The sequence below is a fragment of the Macaca mulatta genome, chromosome 14 (assembly GCF_049350105.2).
Source record: "Macaca mulatta isolate MMU2019108-1 chromosome 14, T2T-MMU8v2.0, whole genome shotgun sequence".
NCBI lineage: Eukaryota > Metazoa > Chordata > Mammalia > Primates > Cercopithecidae > Macaca > Macaca mulatta.
In genome coordinates, this window is record NC_133419.1 from 57,682,218 (window position 1) to 57,704,522 (window position 22,305).

Here is a 22,305-nt window from a genome sequence, read left to right on the forward strand (position 1 = left end):
TAGAAACATTCACATATATCCAGGCCTGATTACTTCCCCAAACTCTCCCTCTTTCCATTCCTTTTTCTCCCTACTCATCCCTCACCCCCTCCCAGAAAACTCACTGTGGCTCCACTTTCCAGAGACTAGAAAAATTGAACCCTGGCTGTTGAGAAAATGACTATTTTTTAACATCTCTAAAAGTTTCCTAAACCTTCTTTTTATCTCTTTTAATTAAACTTTCTTTTCTAAACAAACCCCCTATCTAATCACAGTGTTTTTTTTTGTTCTTTTCTCCCCACACTATTGCTGCCATACTATATTTTCTATTGTTTATTTAAAGCGTGCAGTATTTCAATTACATTTGGATTAAATAAGGTTTTTGTAAGTTGATCTTGAAACTTAATCACCATCTGCAGCAAAGTGTTATGAAGAAATATATTCTAAGACTAACAAATGACTCTCTACAATATAGCCTGTTGTAAACTGAAAAGTGTTTCTAATAACATAGATTTTCATGTGTAGGTTTTGTACCCAGCTTTGTTAAATTATAGTTTCACCCAGAATGTTGCTTTTCAGGATTTTTTTAAATTTACAGTTTATATTATTGTTTAATTGGTAGTAAGCCATTTCTTCTTCAGCATATGAAGGACACAGTTATTGACATTCTAGCTTGTAAGTCAATTTTGATAGTTCATGATAACTGGATTAAATATTACTATGTTAAATAAGTGACCCAGTACTTTGGTCATTAAAATTCCCAAATTGGATTACTGTTTGCTTCCTGATTGGACAGCAATTCGCCTGCTAAATCTAAACTTAATTAGAGAGATTATACTTGTCAATATACCAAACTTTCAATATGCTGCATTCCATTAACTCACTCACTATAACTCTTTGCCCTCTAGCATTTTTTTCAGGGCATCCTTTACTTCTGTGTTTCTCAGGCTGTAGATAAGAGGGTTAAGCATGGGAATTACAAGACTATAAAACACAGAGACTACTTTGTTTTGTTTCCATGAATTCCCCGCTTTTGGTTGCTGCAGGTACATGAAAAACAGTGTTCCATAAAAGATGGTGACCACAGTGAGGTGGGAGGCACAGGTGGAAAATGCTTTGCACTTGCCCTTGGAAGACTGGATTTTTATAATGGAAAAGAGGATGCAAATGTAGGAGATGAAGATGGTCAGGAGGGACCCAGTGAGATTTACTGCAGAGAAGATCACGAGCTGCTTTTCTTTGCTGTGGGTGTCAGAGCAGGAGAGGGCCAGAAGAGGGGGGTCAGGACAGTAGAAGTGGTGGATGACATTGGAGTCGCAGAAAGACAGCTGGAACGTCAGAGCTGTCTGTAGCACAGAGTTTAGGAAGCCATAGGTATAGACCCCTATCACCAACTCCCTGCAGACCTGCTGCGTCATAACAGCTGTATAAATCAGGGGGTTGCAGATGGCCATGTAGCGGTCGTAGGCCATCGTGGCCAAGAGGAAGCATTCTGTAGTGGTGAAAGCACTGGAGAAGTACAGCTGAGCAAAACAGCCTGAAAAGGAGATGGTTTTTTTCTTCACTAATAAATTTTGCAGCATCTTGGGCCCAATGGAAGATGAGTAACAAAGATCAATGAATGCCAGGTGACTGAGGAAGTAGTACATGGGGGTGTGGAGCTGTGAGTCTGCTCTGATGATCAGGATCATGCCAAAGTTTCCCACGAGGGTGATGAGATAAATGACCAGGAACACCACAAAGAGGCGGAGCTGCATCTCAGGACGGTCTGTGAATCCCATGAGGACAAATTCGGTCACTGTGGTATGATTGCCTTTTGCCATGTTCTCTCGCCTGCTGCAAAAATAAGAAATGATTAGATACTTTAAAACAAACGCTTCTTACCTCTTTGTTGCATTACCATATGAAAAAAAATGTGGCTTTACACTTCCAATAGTTAAAGGCTGTCATTAACTATGGGACTTTATTCTGCTAAAACAGACTTGGCAAGACTGTACTCATTTCTTTTTGGAACCAGGAGAACGATTTTCTTAGGACAGAACCTATTTTTATGTTAACAGTGTTAGTGTTTTCAGTTCAACTCAACAGATACTTCTGGGCTTTGTGTGGGGCCAGATAGCATGCTTGGTGCTGGGCTGGAGATGGGTATGACAATGACATTGTCTTTGTTCTTATGGAGTCTAGTGGAGGGTTTGTAAAACATTCCATAAGGGGAAGTAAGCCAAGTACTTTTGGAGCTGTACAGAGTGCTGTAGGAGTTCATAAGAGGGAGAGATTGAATGTGGATGGTGGAAATGGAAAAGCTTCATTCATTCATTCTTGTTCCCTTTTAAAACACATATTGCCCCTCTTCAATGTGCCAGATGCTATGCTAAATGAAGGTGATACAAAGATGAATAAAACGTATGCCTGCCTTCAATGAGCACACAGACTGGTACAGACTGGTAGGAGAAACATGCATGTAAGTAACTAGTTACAATTCACTGTGGGCAATGCTCTGAAAGAGGAATCTCCTAACTCAACCTGCTTGCTGTGAAGGCAGTGCGTGGGGGTGGAGGATCAGCTGTCTTAGGCAACACTGAATTGTCCTAAATTTTAAGCTGGATATTTAAAATTATAAATGCAATATATCCACTTGGCGAACTTATCAATAGGACAGAGGGATAGAAATGAAAAAACAGTTTCTCTGCTCTACCTCCAATGTAATTACTTAATGGTATCCAGTGTTAACAGTTCCTTTAATATTCTAAAAACACTTAGGTATAAACAAGTATCAATACACACAAAACACACACACACACACACACACACACACACTTTTCTACATAAATGAAATCATACAGTTTTGCACCTTTTCTCTTTTTACACTTAAGAAGTATTTCCATGATAAGAATACATGGACACATAGAGGGGAACAACACACATTGCGGCTTATTGGAGGACGGTGGGAGGAGGGAGAGGATCAGGAAAAATAACTAATGAATACTAGGCTTAGTACCTGGGTGATGAAATAATCTGTACAACAACCCCCGTGACACAAATTTACCTATGTAACAAAACTGCACATCCTGTACAGGTACCCCTGAACTTAAAATGAAAGTTAAAGAAGTATTTCCAAAGCAGTTTGTAGAAATCCATGATATTTTCATAACTGTATCATAATTTATTAATAAGTTCTGTCTTAATGGATATTTAAATGTTTACGATTTTCTTTTTTTCCCCCTATCTCAAATAAAGCTTGCGTTCATATGTCTAAGCATGTATGTGGATTAAAGATAAACCACTAGGTCAGGCATAGTGGCTCAAGCCTGTAATCCCAGTACTTTGAGAGGCCGAGGTGGGTGGATCACGAGGTCAAGAGATCGAGACCATCCTGACCAACATGGTGAAACCCCGTCTCTACTAAAAAAAAAAAAAAAAAAAATTAGCTGGGTGTGGTGATGCGTGCCTGTAACCCCAGCTACTCGGGAGGCTCAGGCCTGAGAATCGCTTGAACCCAGGAGACAGGTTGCAGTGAGCTGAGATCATGCCACTGCACTTCAGCCTGGTGACACAGCGAGACTCCATCTCAAAAGAAAAAAAAAAAAGACAGAAAAAGATAAACCACTTGAAGTGAAGTTTGCGTCAAAATGTATATATTCATTTTACTTTTTTGATGGTGATTGACAAATTGACCTCCAAATAAATTTCACCAAGTCAAACTCCCTTCTAACAATATTGTGCAAGAATACTGATTTTCCCATACTTTTATCCAAAGTTTTATTAAGTTTTAAGCCTTTGCCACTGTGATAGTGGATATTGGTAACTCCTGTAGTTTTGTGTGTTTTTATGAGTAGGGGTTAGCATTTTTCAAACAATTATTTGCATGTATATTTTTTTCCCTATAAACTGTCAGTTCATTTCTTTGTGAATTTTTCTATTAGGTTGATTGATTTTCTAGAACATTTTATTTCTAGGAGGCCTTCGTTTATGAAGGAAACCAGCTCTTTGTCTGATACATGTATTGCAAATTACTTTTCAGTTTGTCAGTTGTCCCTTAACATAGGTATGATAATTACTTTGTATGCTATGCAGTGAGTTTTGCGTTGATTTCAAATTTATCAATCCTTTTCCTTTTGAATTCTGATCTTTGCAATATGGTTAAATGAAACATCTTCAATTTAAAATTATTTAAAAAATTATCTCCTGTTTTAGTCCAGAGACTGACTTCATTTCAATTTTATATTACAAACTTTGATTTTCCTGGAAATTTAATTTTGATATAAGGAATGAGGCAATCAACACAGTTATGCCTCAAATAAAGACAGGAATACACTCTGAGAAATGCATTGTTCAGTGATTCTGTCATCGTGTAAACATCATAGAGTGTACTTATACAAACTGAAATGATATAGCCTACTATGCACCTGGGCTATATGGCATAGCTTACTGCTCCTAGGCTGCAAACCTGTACAGCATGTACTGTGCTGAATATAGTAGGCAATTGTAACACAATGTTATTTGTGTATCTAATCATATCTAAACAAAGAAAAGGTACAGTAAAATACAGTAAAATAATATTATGAGATCACCATTGTAAGCCATCTGTTGTGGATTGAAATGTCATTATGTACTGCATGACTGTATTTTTACTTATTTCTTCAATGGCTAGCCAGGTGTTCTAATGCAACTTATTGGTGAAATTGTTTTCCTGCTGGTTTTGTTGATTTAAAACTCCAGACTTATCTTATACTAATACTAAAACATCTTGAAGTACTTGGGTCAATTTATGATTTCTTTTTTTGTAGTCTTTTCTAGAACCAAGACAACACATTTAAATTAAATAGTTATATAATTCATTTTACTATCTAGTAGCAATTTTTCTGTCCATTCTCAGGTGTACATTTTCCAGATGCAGTCTAACATTATTTTATCAAGTTCCAAAAAATCCTGTTTGTACTTGGAATGCTATTGCATTAAATTGATTTGTCAGTTTAAGGGAAAATTGACATTTTTACAACTGAATCTTCTTTTCTTAACTGTGGTATTTATTTTATTGATTAAATAATTTCCTAAATAGAGTTTTATTTAAACTTTACAGATATACATCCTATGTATTTCTTTAAATTCTAGTCACAGGTATTTTATCTTTTTGTTACTATTGCAAATTAAATCTTAAAAAAGTTTTTTTGTGGTCTATTTAAGTATTATTTGCATACAGCAAAACTACTGATTTTTTTTTTTTTTTTTTTTTTTTTTTTTTTTTTTTTTTTTTTTTTTTTTGAGACGGAGTCTCACGCTGTTGCCCAGGCTGGAGTGCAGTGGCGCGATCTCGGCTCACTGCAAGCTCCGCCTCCCGAGTTCCCGCCATTCTCCTGCCTCAGCCTCCTGAGTAGCTGGGACTACAGGCGCCCGCCACCGCGCCCGGCTAATTTTTTGTATTTTTAGTAGAGACGGGGTTTCACTGTGGTCTCGATCTCCTGACCTTGTGATCCGCCCGCCTCGGCCTCCCAAAGTGCTGGGATTACAGGCTTGAGCCACCGCGCCCGGCCAAAACTACTGATTTTTTTATAAATTAATTTTATAACTCTCTTCCTTACAATACTTTCCTATCATTTAAAAATAGTTTTCTGGTTGATTCTCTTGGGTTTCTTAACTACACAATCATACATTATGAAAGGATGTGAATTTCATTTCCCATTTCTCTAACATATTTTTGTTTCTTTTTCTTCTCTACTTGTATTGGTTAGTACTTCCAGAGCAATGTTAATATATAGTAACAGTGGTGGCAATTTTTACCTTTTAACCTCTTGAAGGATGCTTCAGAAGTATAAGGACATTCTCAGGCATTCTAAACAGAGGGAATAGCCTGTGCAAAGTTACTGAGGTTTGAGGAAGTCCAGGCGTTAAAAACTCCAAATATTTGCTATGGTTAGAAAGCAGGCTTCCTAGGAGCAAAGCTGCCTTTGGCATTGGCAGGGCCCAGGGCAAGAATAATAAATGAAGACCCACATACAATATGCCTAAATATTTAAAAGTTAAAAATCAAGATAACAAATTACTAAAATACATTTTATCCTCCCTCCTTAACAAGTATACTTATATAATATCTGGAAGGCAGAGTTCTTGGGATCCTTGGAATCACAGGCTGGAAGGCAGTTTTGTGAGGAGGACTCATTGCTAGCTCACATGACTGCAGTTGCACAGACACGCGAGCAAGCATGTATAAGCTCTGTTTACACTCCTGCAAGTGGCCATCCCTTGGCCACCCATAAGGCCTAGTTGTGAGAACATGAGCAGCATGGTTTACCCTTACAAGGACGATTTGGTAAAGAGACACTTATGGACTCTGGGAATAAGTTGGAAGCCTTTTGAGCAAGGAACCTTAAGGTCTCATTACTAGGAAGATGGTCTAGAAGGGGTGGATACCAGGGACTGGAAGGACACATCCATTTGGCATCATAGATGCCTTGCCCCATGGAATGTAGTGCAGTAGTAAGAAGCCCAGAATGGCTCTGAAGAATGGGGCCAAGGCAGGGTCCCTATTGTTTGGATCAAAAGGTGCTACTGCTTGTGAGTTAGTGATAAGAAACATGGCTGGAAATGTGTATCTGGGCTAGATAACAGAAGGCCTGGTATCCCTCTATAAGGAGTTCAGTCTGTATACTGCAGAGAGTCGGCAGCCTTCAAATTGAACTGAGCTGGCCATTGGAAGATGGAAAGAACCTCAAAATGTGAAGGGTGGATTAAAGGAGCGTCTTGGGTACAGAGGACAATTGAGCAAGGGGTTCAGCTAGAGCAGCCCAGAGCATGCACTGGTGACTGTGGGCTTCCTTTTGGGTGAGAGAAAATGCCTATGGAAGAGATTCATGGTGGATAAACTACATGTGAAAAGTTTTGGATGTCAGGGGGATGCAATAACTAGTTCGGTAGTGAGCATGGACCCATTGAACACTTGAGCAGTAGAATTGACTTGACCAGCATTCAGCTTTCATGGAGGTGGTCTGGCAGTATGCGTGGATGGTGTGAAAGAAGAGAGCCATCAGCAGGGACACCGGCTGTGACATTTTCCATGTCAGACAGGATCAGGGTTTGAACTAGGGAATCATGGCACAAATGAAGAAAGGAGATAGGCACAAGAAGTATCTCAAAGACAGAGTTTGTGTCACTTGGCAATTGACTGAGACTCTAAGTTTTCAAGTCTGGGAGACCAGAATAATGATAATGTAAGACTTAACAGTTTAGTATAATTTTACCCCTTACTTCTTTCCTAAGGAGATCTGACACAATTTAAACACACACACGCACAAATACACACACGCACTCCTACCACAATTACTATCGTAGAATTCAAAAGTAGAAGACATAATTGAGAGAAAAGAGGAAGCAAATTTCCCCACTATATTTAATAACATTGCTATGTTGTTACTTCGAATATGTTCAACATAGTAAGTCTAGGCTAGGAGTGGAGTAGGAGAAAATAGCGTTGAATTCAGCTGGAAGGATGGACAAAGGTTCATTGCACAGTCAAAGCCAGGATCCTGGTTCAGGAGCCATGGATATACAGATGATGGAATGAAGGGTGGGAACCAATGAGATCATTCAGGGAGAGAGAATAGTGACAGCAAGAGATCAGAGATAGACCTTAGGGTAAAATTTATCTTTAATGGGTGGGGCAAGGAGTCAGCAGGGAAGAAAAGGTGCCCTAAGATATCTAACAAGTAGTAAGGAACCTTGGAAATAAGAGCATTTCTGACACTCCTGGCTTATGGTAGATGTAACCTGTTTTGTTGTGATCTTATCTCTCTCAATCATAGCCTAACACAAAACCAAACCTCTTCAGGCATTGCACTTAGACAGTCTTACCCATTAAAATATTTGCTTGTAAGTTTTTTGTTGTTTTGAATTCTGTGCCGTCTAAAGGTAGCAAAACATTCTTTTGGATTCATTTCTAGAAGTGACCAAGTCTTCCATGTGCATTCGAACAGTTACCAATTCAAACTGAGACATGGAAAGGTTTAGTAACTCTGGAAGAGTCTAAAAAGCCAGTGTGGAGATTCTAGCTTTAACAGCTCTTGCCTGGCAGAAGATATATATATATTTTTTACTCTGTTAGCTATTATTGATGTGATTTCATATTTGCCTCTAAAGTTTCTAAGACATGGTTAACACATTCTAATTTGGAGGTTTTAAAAAATTTCCATTCCATTAGCTAAATATTTATATATCATTTTATCCTATGAAAATGTTATTTTGCATTCCAAGGAACTTCTAATTGAGTTAATTTTTAAGTTTAAGGATTACTAATAATATCAAGACTATTAGTTTTTAGAATATAACTAGACCTGATGATAAATTCCAGGAAAAACAAAATAGTAAATCTCTAATTATAAATATTTGACTTGTAATTTTCTACTTAAGAGAAAATTTGTGGTCTGCTTTTTAAAAAATGCTGAGATTTATTCCATTATTCCAGTATTTTTTGTATTTTGCTGGCAATAGACACATTCTTTATTATTTGCACATTCCTCATCAAATCTGTAATTATGCACCGTTTCTGTTATCAATAAAACAAAAGAATCAGGAAAAAAAAAGCTGAGATTGAATTACTGTCAAACTTAATGAATCCAAATAACGAGTAGTTATCTGAAAACTTTCAATATGCCAAGATTCATTCTGTTTTACATATATTATTTTATTTAGTACATAATTATTATTTTCATTATTTTCTTAAGGAGGAAACTAAGACATGGAAATGCTCAGTAGTTTGTCAAATTCCCAAAATAGATGAGCCAGGATTTGAAACCAGGTAGGCTGATTCCAGAGCCCTCTGCCTAAACTATCTCTCCATTTATGATTTCTCAGTGTTCCAGAGCCCTCTGCCTAAACTATCTTCTCCATTTATGATTTTTCATAATTTTGTTTTGCCTATTTCTTTCTTGCAAGATTAGACTCCTGTGAGGAAATTTTAGGCATATTGGAATGAGTTCAGTAACACTTCCTCTTAATTTGTTCTGGCACATTTACAATTTATTGTGTTTAACCAGTATGTTCAACATTTGACAACTCAGTGCTGTTTCCTTCCTTACCTTTACTCTTCATGGGGAAACAATTCAAACAACTTGGTGGAAGAACCTAAGAAATATTCTTAACTCTTAGAAAGTGAAAGAACATAAACTCCTTTGAGAATCTGATGAAAGCTAAGTACCTGTCCCTAGGAAGATTTCACTTACATAAAATTTGGCTTGTGATTTCAGAGGCTTCCTATGTTTGTCAGGTCACTGCTGCGGTTTCCTCATAGAATAATGCACTAGTTTTAAAAATAAATCCCAGATTTCCAAGTAAGAGCCAACCAATATTTCCCCATTTCATCTCTGGTGGAAACAAAGCACACCTGTCCCAAAGCCCTGCCCTCTTCACAGTTCTGGAGCTGAAACCCTTCTCTAGGCTGCCTTGTGGCTTTAGCCACGACAGCCTTAGAAGTAAATGCAACTTACCAAGTGCCTGTCAGACAATTAGTCGGGATTCCCAGTGTTCTAGAAGCATCCATTTAGTGCATTTCCAGTCAGACAAACAGGCTTCTTCGTATCTGCCTGGAGGCCTTGGTTTCTGTTCTCCGCAGAAACTGTACTTATAAAATGTAATGAGTCTGTTATCTCTTGTGATTCCAGAACTTCATGGGTACCAAGGGAACAGTTTATACAGAGTTTCTCTGAGATACATTACATTTGATTTAAATCACCCTTGGGAATTAAAATCCCTAAATCATCCCCATAACTAATGATGACTCAGGTCATGATGCTTTGGTACCTGTTCTCAGGATGACTCCCATGTTCAGAACCTTGGGTGTGATGCTAGGAGACAGCCATCCTCCCTTTCCCATGACATCTACAGTGGGTGGCCTTAAAGTTGTGGCTGTAAATGTTTTATGGGGGGCTAGCTAAGATTACGCAAAGATTGTATGACTAGGATGCACATATAGGACATTTTTGCTTGCACAGAAAAGATGATCTTGGTTAGCATATTTATCCCAAAAGATAATGTAAGAGAAAAGTAGTGTTCATTTCTCCTACTGTTGTGTATTTCCCATCAAATCAAATTAAGGAGTCCGAGACTGAATGTTCTAATGGTCCTGTAGACCTCCTCCCCTTTCTCCCTTCTCCATTTCTCTCTGGATTGAAACTGGGGCAATCCATGCCTCCTGGTGTGGGTAGGGTCAGTTTCTCAATGCAGCTGCCCTTTTTCTCATGGCCACTGGGGAAAAAAAGATTAGAACCTGGTTGTCTAGGTCATTAGTTGTAGTGATTCAGCACAGCCCTTAAAGTGCAAGGACACTGTCTGCAACCTTGGCATTTAAGTCAAGGCAGAGTTGAAGTCAAGAGCATTCTCAAATTAGAAAGTGCGTTTTCTCTCCCTCAGCATTCCTGGAGTTCATTAATTCACACCAAAGAGGAGGAAACTGGAAAAAAAATACAATTGGGTCAGACCTGGAGGTTTGGTTTTAGTGGTCTTTCTTAGTCAACTTTGCCAATTTCAGTAACTTGTAGAAGGTAAATCTGTGACTTTTCATTCTGGTGAGGGGGGAGAATATCTAGGTTATATCTAGTGGAGAGTGCAATGTAAGTTTGATTTGCTAATTGAAGAACTCCATGATTTTGCAAATGCTGTAGTTGCTCACCACCAGGTTACCTTAACAATAAGCCATAGGACATCTGTTTCCAGTCCCTAGGACTGTGTGCCTATCTTGAGTAGTGACCAAAGGGGCCAGAGTTAGGGATAGAATCAGAGAGCCAGCTGAACTACTGCCATTTATGTCACATTTCATCACTATCATTTCACTGTCTAGTCCCAGTACAAATGGTAATGTACTTTTTAGCAAGAATTGGTTTTTCTATGGAATTCTTATTGCATGATGAGCCAATTCTAGGAATTGAATATCTGGGGTGAAATCCAGCCAGGCCTTCTAAAGACTGGGTTTGCAGAAAGCACAGGACCTTGCGGATTTTGTCTGGGTGAATGCCCGGAAGGGAGGAGATGAAGGGATCAACTGACACCGTGTGTCTCACAGAGCTAAGGAAGACTGACTTCGGCACTTTTGAACCAGCATTTACACTATGCCACCCTATTGCTCACAAATCTGAGAAAGAGAAATTCTAAGTTCAGGGGTGTTAGTCATCAGCGAGATTCTAAAGAGAGGGAAGGTGTTTTTAAGGATCTGCTTGGTCATGATAATTTTTTTTTTTTTTTTTTTTGAGACAGAGTCTCACTCTGTCCCAGGCTGGAGTGCAGTGGCGTGATCTCAGCTCACTGCAAGCTCCACCTCCCAGGTTCACGCCATTCTTCTGCCTTAGCCTCCCCAGTAGCTGGGACTACAGGCACCCACCACCATGCCTCGCTAATTTTTTGTATTTTTGGTAAAGACAGGGTTTCACCGTAGTCTCGATCTCCTGACCTCTTAATCTGCCCGCCTCAGCCTCCCAAAGTGCTGGGATTACAGGCGTGAGCCACCACGCCTGGCCTTGGTCATGAGATTTCATTCTAGTTTTGGGGAAGGACTCCTGTTAAAGGAAGGTGCATATATGATTCATGCATTCAACTGGGGATACACTTTGAGAAAGAGCATTCTCTAGATTGTAAGAATCTTGGTAATATTCATTCTTGAAGGTAATGACCAGTAGGTGCTAGGGACAGAATTCAAAACCACTGATACTTTGTTTTACCACTACTAGGAATTCATGTGGGGTTGATGATTCTTTCATAGCACCATGGGTGGGTGGGTGCTCTGAATTATCCTGTGTGCCCTGGAGTAGCTGAAGTGCTGCTGCATTTGGTTTGAGGCTTAGATTTCCCTTGATGAAATGTTTCCCTATTAATACAGTATGGAGTCGGTTAAGCTCTGAGGAATGTCCACCTATAATTCTGTCTTACTCTTAACGAAATTTAAACAGGGTTAGACGAAGTGCTGGTACTATCCTGGAGTGGGAAATTTCAACCTTCAGAGTAAAGGAAGGCTTTTTCACTCCTGCATTTACTTTCTTTGTATCTAATTTAACAGGCTGGAAGAAGTGCTGGTACTATCCTGGAGTGGGAAATTTCAACCTTCAGGGTAAAGGAAGGCTTTTTCAGTCCCGCATTGACTTTCTTTGTATTTGTGAGCCATGTGTATGTTGTGACATCCCATAGAACAGCTTAGTTGTCTGGCCCAGGAAAGTCTCTGCTCTTTATGACCTGAGAAAAGACACTCTAGGCTGTGATTACATTATGACTAACACAGCTTAAATGCCCAATTGTTTGCATCCATCAGATTTATTTGAATGACACAACATATTGACCTACAGGACTTATTCAATAACATGTGCTATAACAGAAAAATATTTTTCCAGAAAATGATTCACATAGTACTTATAAAATTTTTAATAGTACAATTGACTTGTGTTGTTTTCCTTCAGAGAGGAAAGTCCATGGGTGAGACTAACTCAGAATTTTTACTGCATGAGCTCAAAATAAACAGGTGTTGTGTGATGTAAGAAATGAATGTCTTCTGTATTCCCCACCCACCTGCTCCATAGAGTATGTAAGAGAAAAAAGAAATGGCATGAAGAAAATTTTTATTTGAGAAAAAAACAACCAACCACTCAGCAAAATCTTAAAATATGGACTGTTTCTTTTGTTTTATACAGAACATTTTGTTTTTTTGCATTTGATATTTTTGAAATTCATGTTATCTCAATTTCCAAGACCAGATGACACCAAACAGATTGGGCTTCAGTTTCAGCTTAATTAACAGCAGAGGCTTTAATATGCTTCCCTTTGATGCACATTCAATAGTCTTTTTATTTGGACCATCTCTGGGAAATTCCTTCCCTCAGAATGCCTTGAAGTGTATGAAGGGGGTTCAGCATGATTATGGCTGTGGTTACCTGGTACAATTTAGGACAAGACTTGAGCCAGTTTGTTTTGTAATCTCAGAGAATAAGGTTGGATAGACTCAGGATTGAGAGGTGGAAGACATGGCTGCAAAAAACTTCAGAGGGGAGAATCCTTGGGGCTAAAGCCAGGATGGATACCTGAAGGATGAAGATAGTCCTCAAAGCACTGGTGATCTTTAAGGTAACACCAGTAAAAAAATCTGGCAGTCTTTTGAGCAAAACCCTAACAGGTAAGAGTTAGAGTCTGAGCAACTGTGTAAGACTAGAGACAGACGATTGTCCAGTCAGCACGCAGAAGCAGAGAGACTGCCATTGTGTGTGTCCTTGAACTCAAGTGAGGCTGGGCCAGCAGGTCACTTTGAACTTCTACAGTCACTATGACTGTGTGTAGCTCACAGAGTGTCTGATGGACCTGGATTGCTCATAGGATACTCTGGCCAGGAAACGGTGATCCTTGGCAAGTGGGACATGTAAGAAATAAATCTGGATAAAGGTGCCCATCATGACATTGGTTGCTCTCTGTAAAATGAGACTGTGCAGTATATTGTGGGAATGGCAGCAGCCCATACAGACTGAAATGTGCATGGAACAAGAGAAATTCCAACCAAATTGGAGTGTCAGGATTGGCTCCTGCTTCCATATGAGGATGAGGACATTTAATATTAAGAAAGATTTGGAAAGAGACCTTTGATGCTCTTGATTTTTGGGGAACACATGGAGGCACTTTGGTCTGGTATACTGAATCTCTGCAGTCGTTTTGTTCCTCGAAATTTTTTCTTCTGGGGAAAAGATAAAATATTCACAGGCATTGAGGAAGACAATGAATAAACAGTGGGATTGAGATTAGATGTAAATAGCTTTCCCCCAGCACATTTTGGTGTTAGTTCTGCAAACATAACTCCAAAGTTGTATTACTTCATTCATGCCTACAAAGAACATTAAACATGGTTTTTTAAAAATTGACATTGCTCCTGTCTCACCCCAAGCCATTTAAAAATCTTTTTCTCTTATCCCTTCCTTGATTTACACCACTGTAGGCCTGCATTCTGACAATATTCCATCTTACATCTGAGCCTGATTTTAGCCATTAATTTCCCTTTTTATATTTTGCTTAATTTTATTTTTTATATATCAGTTTATTTTTTTCAACCTTTAGATTTAGGGGGGACATGTGCAGGTTTATTACCTGGGAATGAAAATATCTAGGTGAAAAGGTAATCTAGGAAAATGTTCAGTGGAAGGACTTCTGATGATACATCATGGCTTGATATTTTTATTTTAGAATATAGTAATATGCCACTGGCATGGGGCACTATGGACTTCATATGATTTACAGCATGAAGATAAGACAAATGTATGATAAGATTATAAGATGCTGTTATTTGACTGGTATTCCAGGTGTGTCATCCTCCCACACAGATGTCCAAAGAGCTGACAGAACATTCATTGCTACACTTACACCCTTATACCCTTTTCTTTCCTGCTCTTTCAAATATGACATTAAGTGAAAATGTCCTTTACTGATCAATCAAATACCTAGAACTATAGCATTAATTAACTAATTCATGCTTCAAAGCTGTTGTTACCTACTAGGGTGTCTATAATTATTTCTAGCCATGCTATTTTCAGAATTATTTAAACTTTTTCACAAGTGCATGTAGTTGAATAAGAAGACCTATTTCCTTTAGTCTATGCACTTACTTTATGCCTAATTTGACATTTTACATTCTTTCTTTTCATATTTTATATTGTTTTGCTTTTTAAATTGCACATTATTAATCTTTGAATGCTCTTCCCCCAAGTATTTTATTTGCAAGTGTACACACTTAAAACACAATTTGTATGTAACTTGGAAAAAATGGAAATATGCATCTCCTTAATTATTATTGAACTTAGTTCAGAAAAGCAATTTGATAAAACAGGACATGAAGATGAAGATAATTTTCTTTAGCATTTTACTATAAAATAATATAGTAAAAGATTTTGATATCTTTTTGGCCAGGAGTTATTTCTACAGAGACAATTTTTAATGCAAGGTTAAAAATGCCTTCTTTCGTCTTATTCTCACTCTTCTTAGTTTCACTATTTGTGTCAGATTCTGTTTGCTTGAAAGCCGGATCCCGACCATTCATTGAACCTTTCTGAACTCTCACTTGGTTAACATGTACACATTTGCACAGACTGATCTAAGAGATTATTTTCAAGCCTGTTATTGGTTTCTGAATGAAACCTGACCAAATGGTCACTGTCAGTGGTGGGGCAAACTATAGATTCAGACAGTACTCACCAGTCATCCACAAAGTAGTTAGTAGGGATTTTAGAAATTTTATTTAAAAATGCCGGTTTTGTTCAATTTCAGAGAGCCAGATAGTTTCAAGCCCCAAAGGGGGAAATGGTGTATTTCTTAGTATTTGTAATTGCTATTTGAATATGCATACATATATATACACACACACATATATATATATGTATGAGAATTAATGACATCCCCTGTTGCTCTAATGCCCCATTATCTGGGGATGTGCTGTGACTTACAGATGTATCAGCTTGAGCTGCTAGGGAAGCAGGGGCTGGCAGAGATGTTGTCTCACCTATGAGTCCTCTGGGGCTTTGTCTTCAATTCTGCACCTCATCTTCCGTTCCAAACACAGTGGATGTGAACCCCTGGACTAATCTTTAGACTCAATGGCGTCTCTAAAATTGACTATGAGCAGAGGTTACCCTGTTCCCTGAAGAGTCATTAAACTGTGAGCCAACTAATCCAAACCCAAAGTCTAATTTCAGGTAACCAACTTTCAGATCAAAGGGATGTAATTGTACTAATGAGCTATAAAATGTATTTGCTTATGATTACAATAAATCAGCTCTGGCTTCAGATCAGAGTCAGTGTGCTAGTAGAACTGAATAATAATGATAATAAAAATAAGATTATTTAGCTCATTTTCCTGAAGAAAGCAATATTCCTTTGACTTGCCATGTTGGCTGGGATGAGTAGATCCAGCGGCCTCCATTTGAACCTTCCAATATAATAGCTCGAGATTCCCTGGATCCAGGAGCCAATATTGGGGTAATTTTGGTAGTTGATGACCAAACCTATTCCGATTCTAAATCTGGTTGATATTGGGCTTACAATAAGGTGAAATTAGGTCAAAATTCCACTCACATCCGGATTCTTATAAGCTTTCTCTACGATTGGCAGACTGGACAACAGCGGACTTCTGGACCTCCAAAAATTAGTGCAGCTCAAAGTCAGGTGTAATAACTCGTGAAAGGTCTGGGTATTTCCCTTTCTCATTAATAATTACCTTTAAATAGCCTCAAAATCATTTGGAATGGATGAAGAATGAGAGTATATATGTGTATCCGAACATGTATGTGATGTTACTGTAAGAATTTTTTCTCAATTTACAAAATATTTCTTTAAGATACTCTAGATCTCTGAATTGATTCAGGTCTGAGAATTGTGTGAGGAGCTTTCACTACATTTCATGGTATTTCAAATCAGTTTCCTTTCTTGCTCTCTGTCCCTAGAATGTATTGAATCATACATATCAAGTAGCACCTTACTGGGTTGTCCAGCAATGATTTTAAGGCCATTATATTTAATTAGCCACCTCTAAAGTTCCCTATAGGTCAGACATTTTTGTATACTGTTATGATTGCCCTATTGACCTTGGTGTTATACTTTTAGCACACATATGATCTCTGTCACTTTGGAGTTTTGGTATCATTATTGAAATTGATCTCATTTAGATTTGCTATTCATCTCTTACATCTCAGAGCTACACAAAATATCTATTTCAGTACTTCTTAATAATAGTTATGCTTCTTTACCAATGAGTTCAATGTCATGGAGTAGAAGATGCTCCTGAGATCTTCTTGGAAGATGCATACATGGGCTACATACATGGAATGCACATGATAAAACCAGCTCAACATACCACATCTTCCCAAACTTTCAATTGTCTCTTTTGGAAACACCAAGGAATTTCTTCTGGCCTTCATTTTACTCAGGCAACTGTTCAGTGTACGTTTTAATCAACCAACTAAATAAGTAATTAGAACCATGTCCATATGTTCTAGCTAGCTGCTATGGACGGAATGTATGCTTCCCCCCCAAATCTGTATGTCAGAAAATCTAATTGCCAATATGATGGTATTAACATGTGGGTTCCTTGGGAGGTGATTATATCATGAAGGTGGAGCCTTGATGAATATGTCAGTGCTCTTATGAAAAAGGCCCCAGAGAGCTTCTGTCAGCTTTTATTTAGATTCAGGAGGTATATGTGCAGGTTTGCAACATGGGTATATTGTTTGATTTTGAGGTTTGGGGTACACATGATCCTATCACCCAAGTAGTGAGCATAGTAAGGAATAGGTAATTTTTCAGCCCTTTCTCCACTCTCTCTCCTCCCCCTCAGTAGTCCTCAGTGTCTATTGCTCCCATCTTGATGTCCATGTGTACCCAATGCTTAGCTACCACTTATAAGTGAGAACATGTGATATTTGGTCTACTGTTCCTGTGCTAATTTGCTTAGGATAATGGCCTCTAGCTGCACCCATGTTGCTGCAAAGGATTGATTTTATTTTATTTATTTTTTATTTTTAAAGTAATATTAATCTATTTGGGGTGTTGGTGTCTTTTTTTATTATCATATTTTAAGTTCTAGGGTACATGTGCACGACATGCAGGTTTGTTACATAGGTATACATGTGCCATATTGGTTTGCTGTACCCATTAACTCGTCATTGACATTAGGTATATCTCCTAATGCTATCCCTCCTCCAGCCCCCTAGCCTACAACAGGCCCCGGTGTGTGATGTTCCCTACCTCACTGTGTCCAAGTGTTCTCATTGTTCAATTCCCTCCTATGAGTGAGAACCTGTGGTGTTTGGTTTTCTGTCCTTGTGATAGCTTGCTCAGCATGATGGTTTCCAGCTTCATCCATGTCCCTGCAAAGGACATGAACTCATCCTTTTTTATGGCTGCATAGTATTCCATGGTGTATATGTGCCGCATTTTCTTTCTGTTTTTTTTTAATTTTGGGGTGAACCTCCATACTATTTTTCATAATGGCTGTATGAATTTACATTCCCACGAATAGCATACAAGAGTTTCCCTTTCTCCACAGTCATGTCATTTATTTTTGTCATTTTAATAACAATCATTCTAACTGGACTGAGATTATATCTCATAGTGGCTTTGATTTATATTTCCCTAATTATTAGTAATGTTGAGCATTTTTTAATATACTTGTAGGCCATTTGTATGTCTTCTTTTGTGAAATGTCTATCCGTAAGTTTTTATCTTTTTTTAATTATACTTTATGTTCTAGAGTACATGTGCACAATATGTAGGTTTGTTACCTATGCATACATGTGCCATGTTGGTGTGCTGCACCCATTAACTCGGCATTTACATTAGGTATATCTCCTAATGCTATCCCTCCCTGCTGCCCCCAACCCACAACAGGCCCTGGTGTGTGATGTTCCCCTTCCTGTGTCCAAGTGTTCTCATTGTTCAATTCCCACCTATGAGTGAGAACATGCGGTGTTTGGTTTTCTGTTCTTGCGATAGTTTGCTGAGAATGATGGTTTCCAGCTGCATCCATGTCCCTACAAAGGACATGAACTCATCTTTTTTTATGATGTGCTGCATTTTCTTAATCCAGTCTATCACTGATGGACATTTGGGTTGGTTCCAAGTCTTTGCTATTGTGAATAGTGCCGCAATAAACATATGTGTGCGTGTGTCTTTATAGTAGCATGATTTATAATCCTTTCGGTATATACCCAGTAATGGGATCGCTGGGTCAAATGGTATTTCTAATTCTAGATCGTTGAGGAATTGCCACACTGTCTTCCACAATGGTTGAACTAATTGATACTTCCACCAACAGTGTAAAAGTGTTCCTATTTCTCCATATCCTCTCCAGCATCTGTTGTTTCCTGATTTTTTTTAACGATTGCCATTCTAACTGGTGTGAGATGGTATCTCATTGTGGTTTTGATGTGCATTTCTCTGATGACCAGTGTTGATGAGCATTTTTTCACGTGTCTGTTGGCTACATAAATGTCTTCTTTGGAGAAGCGTCTGTTCATATCCTTTGCCAACTTTTTGATGGGGTTGTTTGTTTTTTTCCTGTAAATTTGTTTAAGTTTTTTGTAGATTCTGGATATTAGTCAGCTGTGTAGATTGCAAAGATTTTCTCCCATTCTGTACGTTGCCTGTTCACTCTGATGGTAGTTTCTTTTGCTGTGCAGAAGCTCTTTAGTTTAATTAGATCCCATTTGTCTATTTTGGCTTTTGTTGCCATTGCTTTCGGTGTTTTAGTCATGAAGTCTTTGCTCATGCCTATGTCCTGAATGGTATTGGCTAGGTTTTCTTCTAGGGTTTTTATGGTTTTAGTTCTAACATTTAAGTCTTTAATCCATCTTGAATTAATGTGATTTTATTTTTTAATGGCTGCATAACAGTCCATGGTGTATATGTACTATATTTTCTTTATGCAGTCCACTATTGACAAGCATCTAAGTTGATTCTGTGTCTTTGCTGTTGTGAATAGTGCAGTGATGAACATATGAGTGCATGTGTGGTAGAATGGTTCATTTTCTTTTGAGTATATATCCAGCAATGGGATTATGGGTAAAATGATAGTTCTAAGTTCTTTGAGAAATTTCCAAACTGCTTTCCACAGGGGCTGAACTAATTTACATTCCCACCAACAGTGTATAAGTATTACCTTTTCTCTATAGCCTAACCAGCACTTGATATATTTTTAACTTTTTAATAGTAGCCATTCTCACTGATGTGAGATGGTATCTCATACTATAATGCTACAGTAACCAAAATGCATGGTACGGGTACAAAAATAGACACATTGACCAATGGAACAAAATAGAGAACCCAGAAATAAAGAACAATGGGGAAAGGACAGACTATTTAATCAATGGTGCTGGGAAAACTGGGTAACAATATGCAGAAGAATCAACTCAATCCCTACTTCTCACCACATACAAAAATTAACTTAAGGCGGAGTAAAGACTTAAATGTAAGACTTCAAACTATAGCAATCGTACAAGAAAACCTACAAAATATTCTTCTGGTTTTTGGCCTAGGTAAAGAATTTATGACTAAGACCTCAAAAGTAAATGCAGCACCCCCAAAATTGACAACTGGGACCTAATTAAATTAAAGAGCTTCTACAGAGCCAAATAAACTATCAGCAAGGTAAATAGACAACCTACAGAATGGGAGAAATATTTACTAGCCATGTATCTGACAAAGGACTAATATCCAGAGTCTATAAGGAATTTTTAAAAATCTGGAAGCAAAAAGCAAATAACTCTATTAGAAAGTTGGAAAAAGACATGAACAGACAGTTCTCAAAAGAAGACATGAGTGGCCAGCAAACACATGCAAAAATGCACAACATCACTAATCATTAGAGAAATGCAAATTAAAACCACAATGAGATATTATCTCACACTAATCAAAATGGCTATTATAAAAATGTTTTTAAAAAGCAGATGTTAGCAAGGTCGCAGAGAGAAAGGAATGCTATTGTTGGGAATGTAAATTAATTAATTCAGCTCCTGTGGAAACCAGTTTGGAGACTTCTCAAAGAACTAAAGATAGAATTACCATTTGACCTAGCAATCCTGTTACTGGGTACACAGTAATCTGTTCTCACATTTTAATACATTGAGTAAACAACAACAGGCTGTACCTTCAACACTTTGTTTGTAAATCTGCTTATCTAAATATCTAAGTTCATCACTTATAAGTTGTGCTTTCCACATAACTGCAGGTCATAATTAAGCTAGACTTTCTGTCACTATCTAACAAGGATCACTTTTTCTCGTTTCAAAACAGCATGTTCCTTATTTCTGTTTGAGCCCTCACCCAGCCAAGTGAGCTAAAACACATGACCCAACTCTATGCTTTCTACAAGAAAGTCACTTCAAATATAATAATATAGGCAAGTTGAAAGAAAAATAATGGGTCAGGCGTGGTGGCTCACACTTGTAATCCTAGCACTTTGGGAAGCCAAGGCAGGTGGATCAGGAGGCCAGGAGTTTGAGACCAGCCTGGCCAACATTGTAAAACCCTGTCTCTACTAAAAATACAAAAATTAGCTGGGCATGGTGGCAGGCGCCTGTAATCCCAGCTACTTGGGAGGCTGAGGCAAAAGAATCACTTGAACTCGAGAGGTGGAATTTGCAGTGAGCCGAGATTGCACCACTGCACTCCAGCCTGGGCAACAGAGTGAGACTCCATCTCAAAAACAAAAAAACAAAGCCCAAAAAAGAAAGTAAAATAATGAAAAAGACATAGTATGTAAATATTAATCAAAAGAAAAGCAGTGGCTGTATTAATATTGAATAACGTAGACTTCAGAGCAAATAAAATTACTGGAGGTAGAGAGGTAAATAAAATATTATTTTATTTAATATTATTATTAAATAAAATAATAAAATTCTTGAAATTATAAAAATGTAGAAGCAGAGAACATATTAGAGGATTCCTGAAGTTAAGGAAGGCATGGGGATGGGACAGAGGTTGTTGTGGCTATGAAAGAGTAATGTGAGGGGTCATTATGTTCATAGAAATGTTCTGTATCTTGACTGTATCACTGCCAATATCCTCATTGTGATATTATACTACAGTTTTTCAAAATGCTTTTCATTGGAAGAAATTGGGTAGAGGGCATATAAGATATCTCTGTATTATTTACATTTCTTAAAACTGCATGTAAATCTACAATAATCTCAAAGTAAAAAGTTTAATTAAAAAATAAAGGTAGTGTCATCTAGAAACATACAGAAAACATAAGCACTTATTTTTTCCCAGAAGAATTTTTATTTTGAAGAGAAATTATTCTGGTACACTGTACTCTTGCTTATTCCTATAAATCTCAAATAGTTACAGTGGTTTTAGCAGTTCATCAAAAAGTTTTATTAAAAAATTCTAATGCATACTAAAAATAAATAAATTTACAGATGTTTTTAGACTTTTTTTTTCAGATGAGGTCTTGCTTAGTTGCCCAGGTTGGAGTACAGTGGTGCAATTCTAGCTCACTGCAGCCTCAAACTCCTGACTTCAATCCATCTTCCCATTTCTGCCTCCTGAGTAGTTGAGACTACAGGCATGAGCCATGACACCTGGCTAATTTTATTTGTATTTATTTATATTTTTTGTAGAGATGGGGTCTTGTTATGTTGCCCAAGTTTGTCTTGAACTCTTGGCCTCAAACAATTCTCCCACCTTGGCCTTCCAAAGTGCTGGGATTACAAGTGTGAGTCACCATGCCCAGCAGCAACACATATTATTATGAGCATACGTACCTGTAATTTGCATTGTCTTGATGAATTTTCAGTGAAATTTTTATAAACAAGTAGTGTACTCAAGAGGCTA

The 22,305-nt window shown here is 37.9% G+C and overlaps 1 protein-coding gene across 1 annotated transcript; it reads right to left on the reverse strand.

Annotated features, from left to right (window-relative positions):
* Positions 1 to 866: 866 nt before the first annotated feature.
* Positions 867 to 1,802, reverse strand: LOC100427903 (olfactory receptor 5M5-like). Its single transcript, XM_028832905.2, has one exon. It carries the CDS (start codon positions 1,800 to 1,802, stop codon positions 867 to 869), a length of 936 nt encoding a protein of 311 aa, XP_028688738.2.
* Positions 1,803 to 22,305: the final 20,503 nt, after the last annotated feature.

Excerpts from the sequence above, each read along its gene's own strand:
- LOC100427903 (XM_028832905.2), bottom strand. The coding sequence starts at position 1,802 with ATGGCAAAAGGCAATCATACCACAGTGACCGAATTTGTCCTCATGGGA.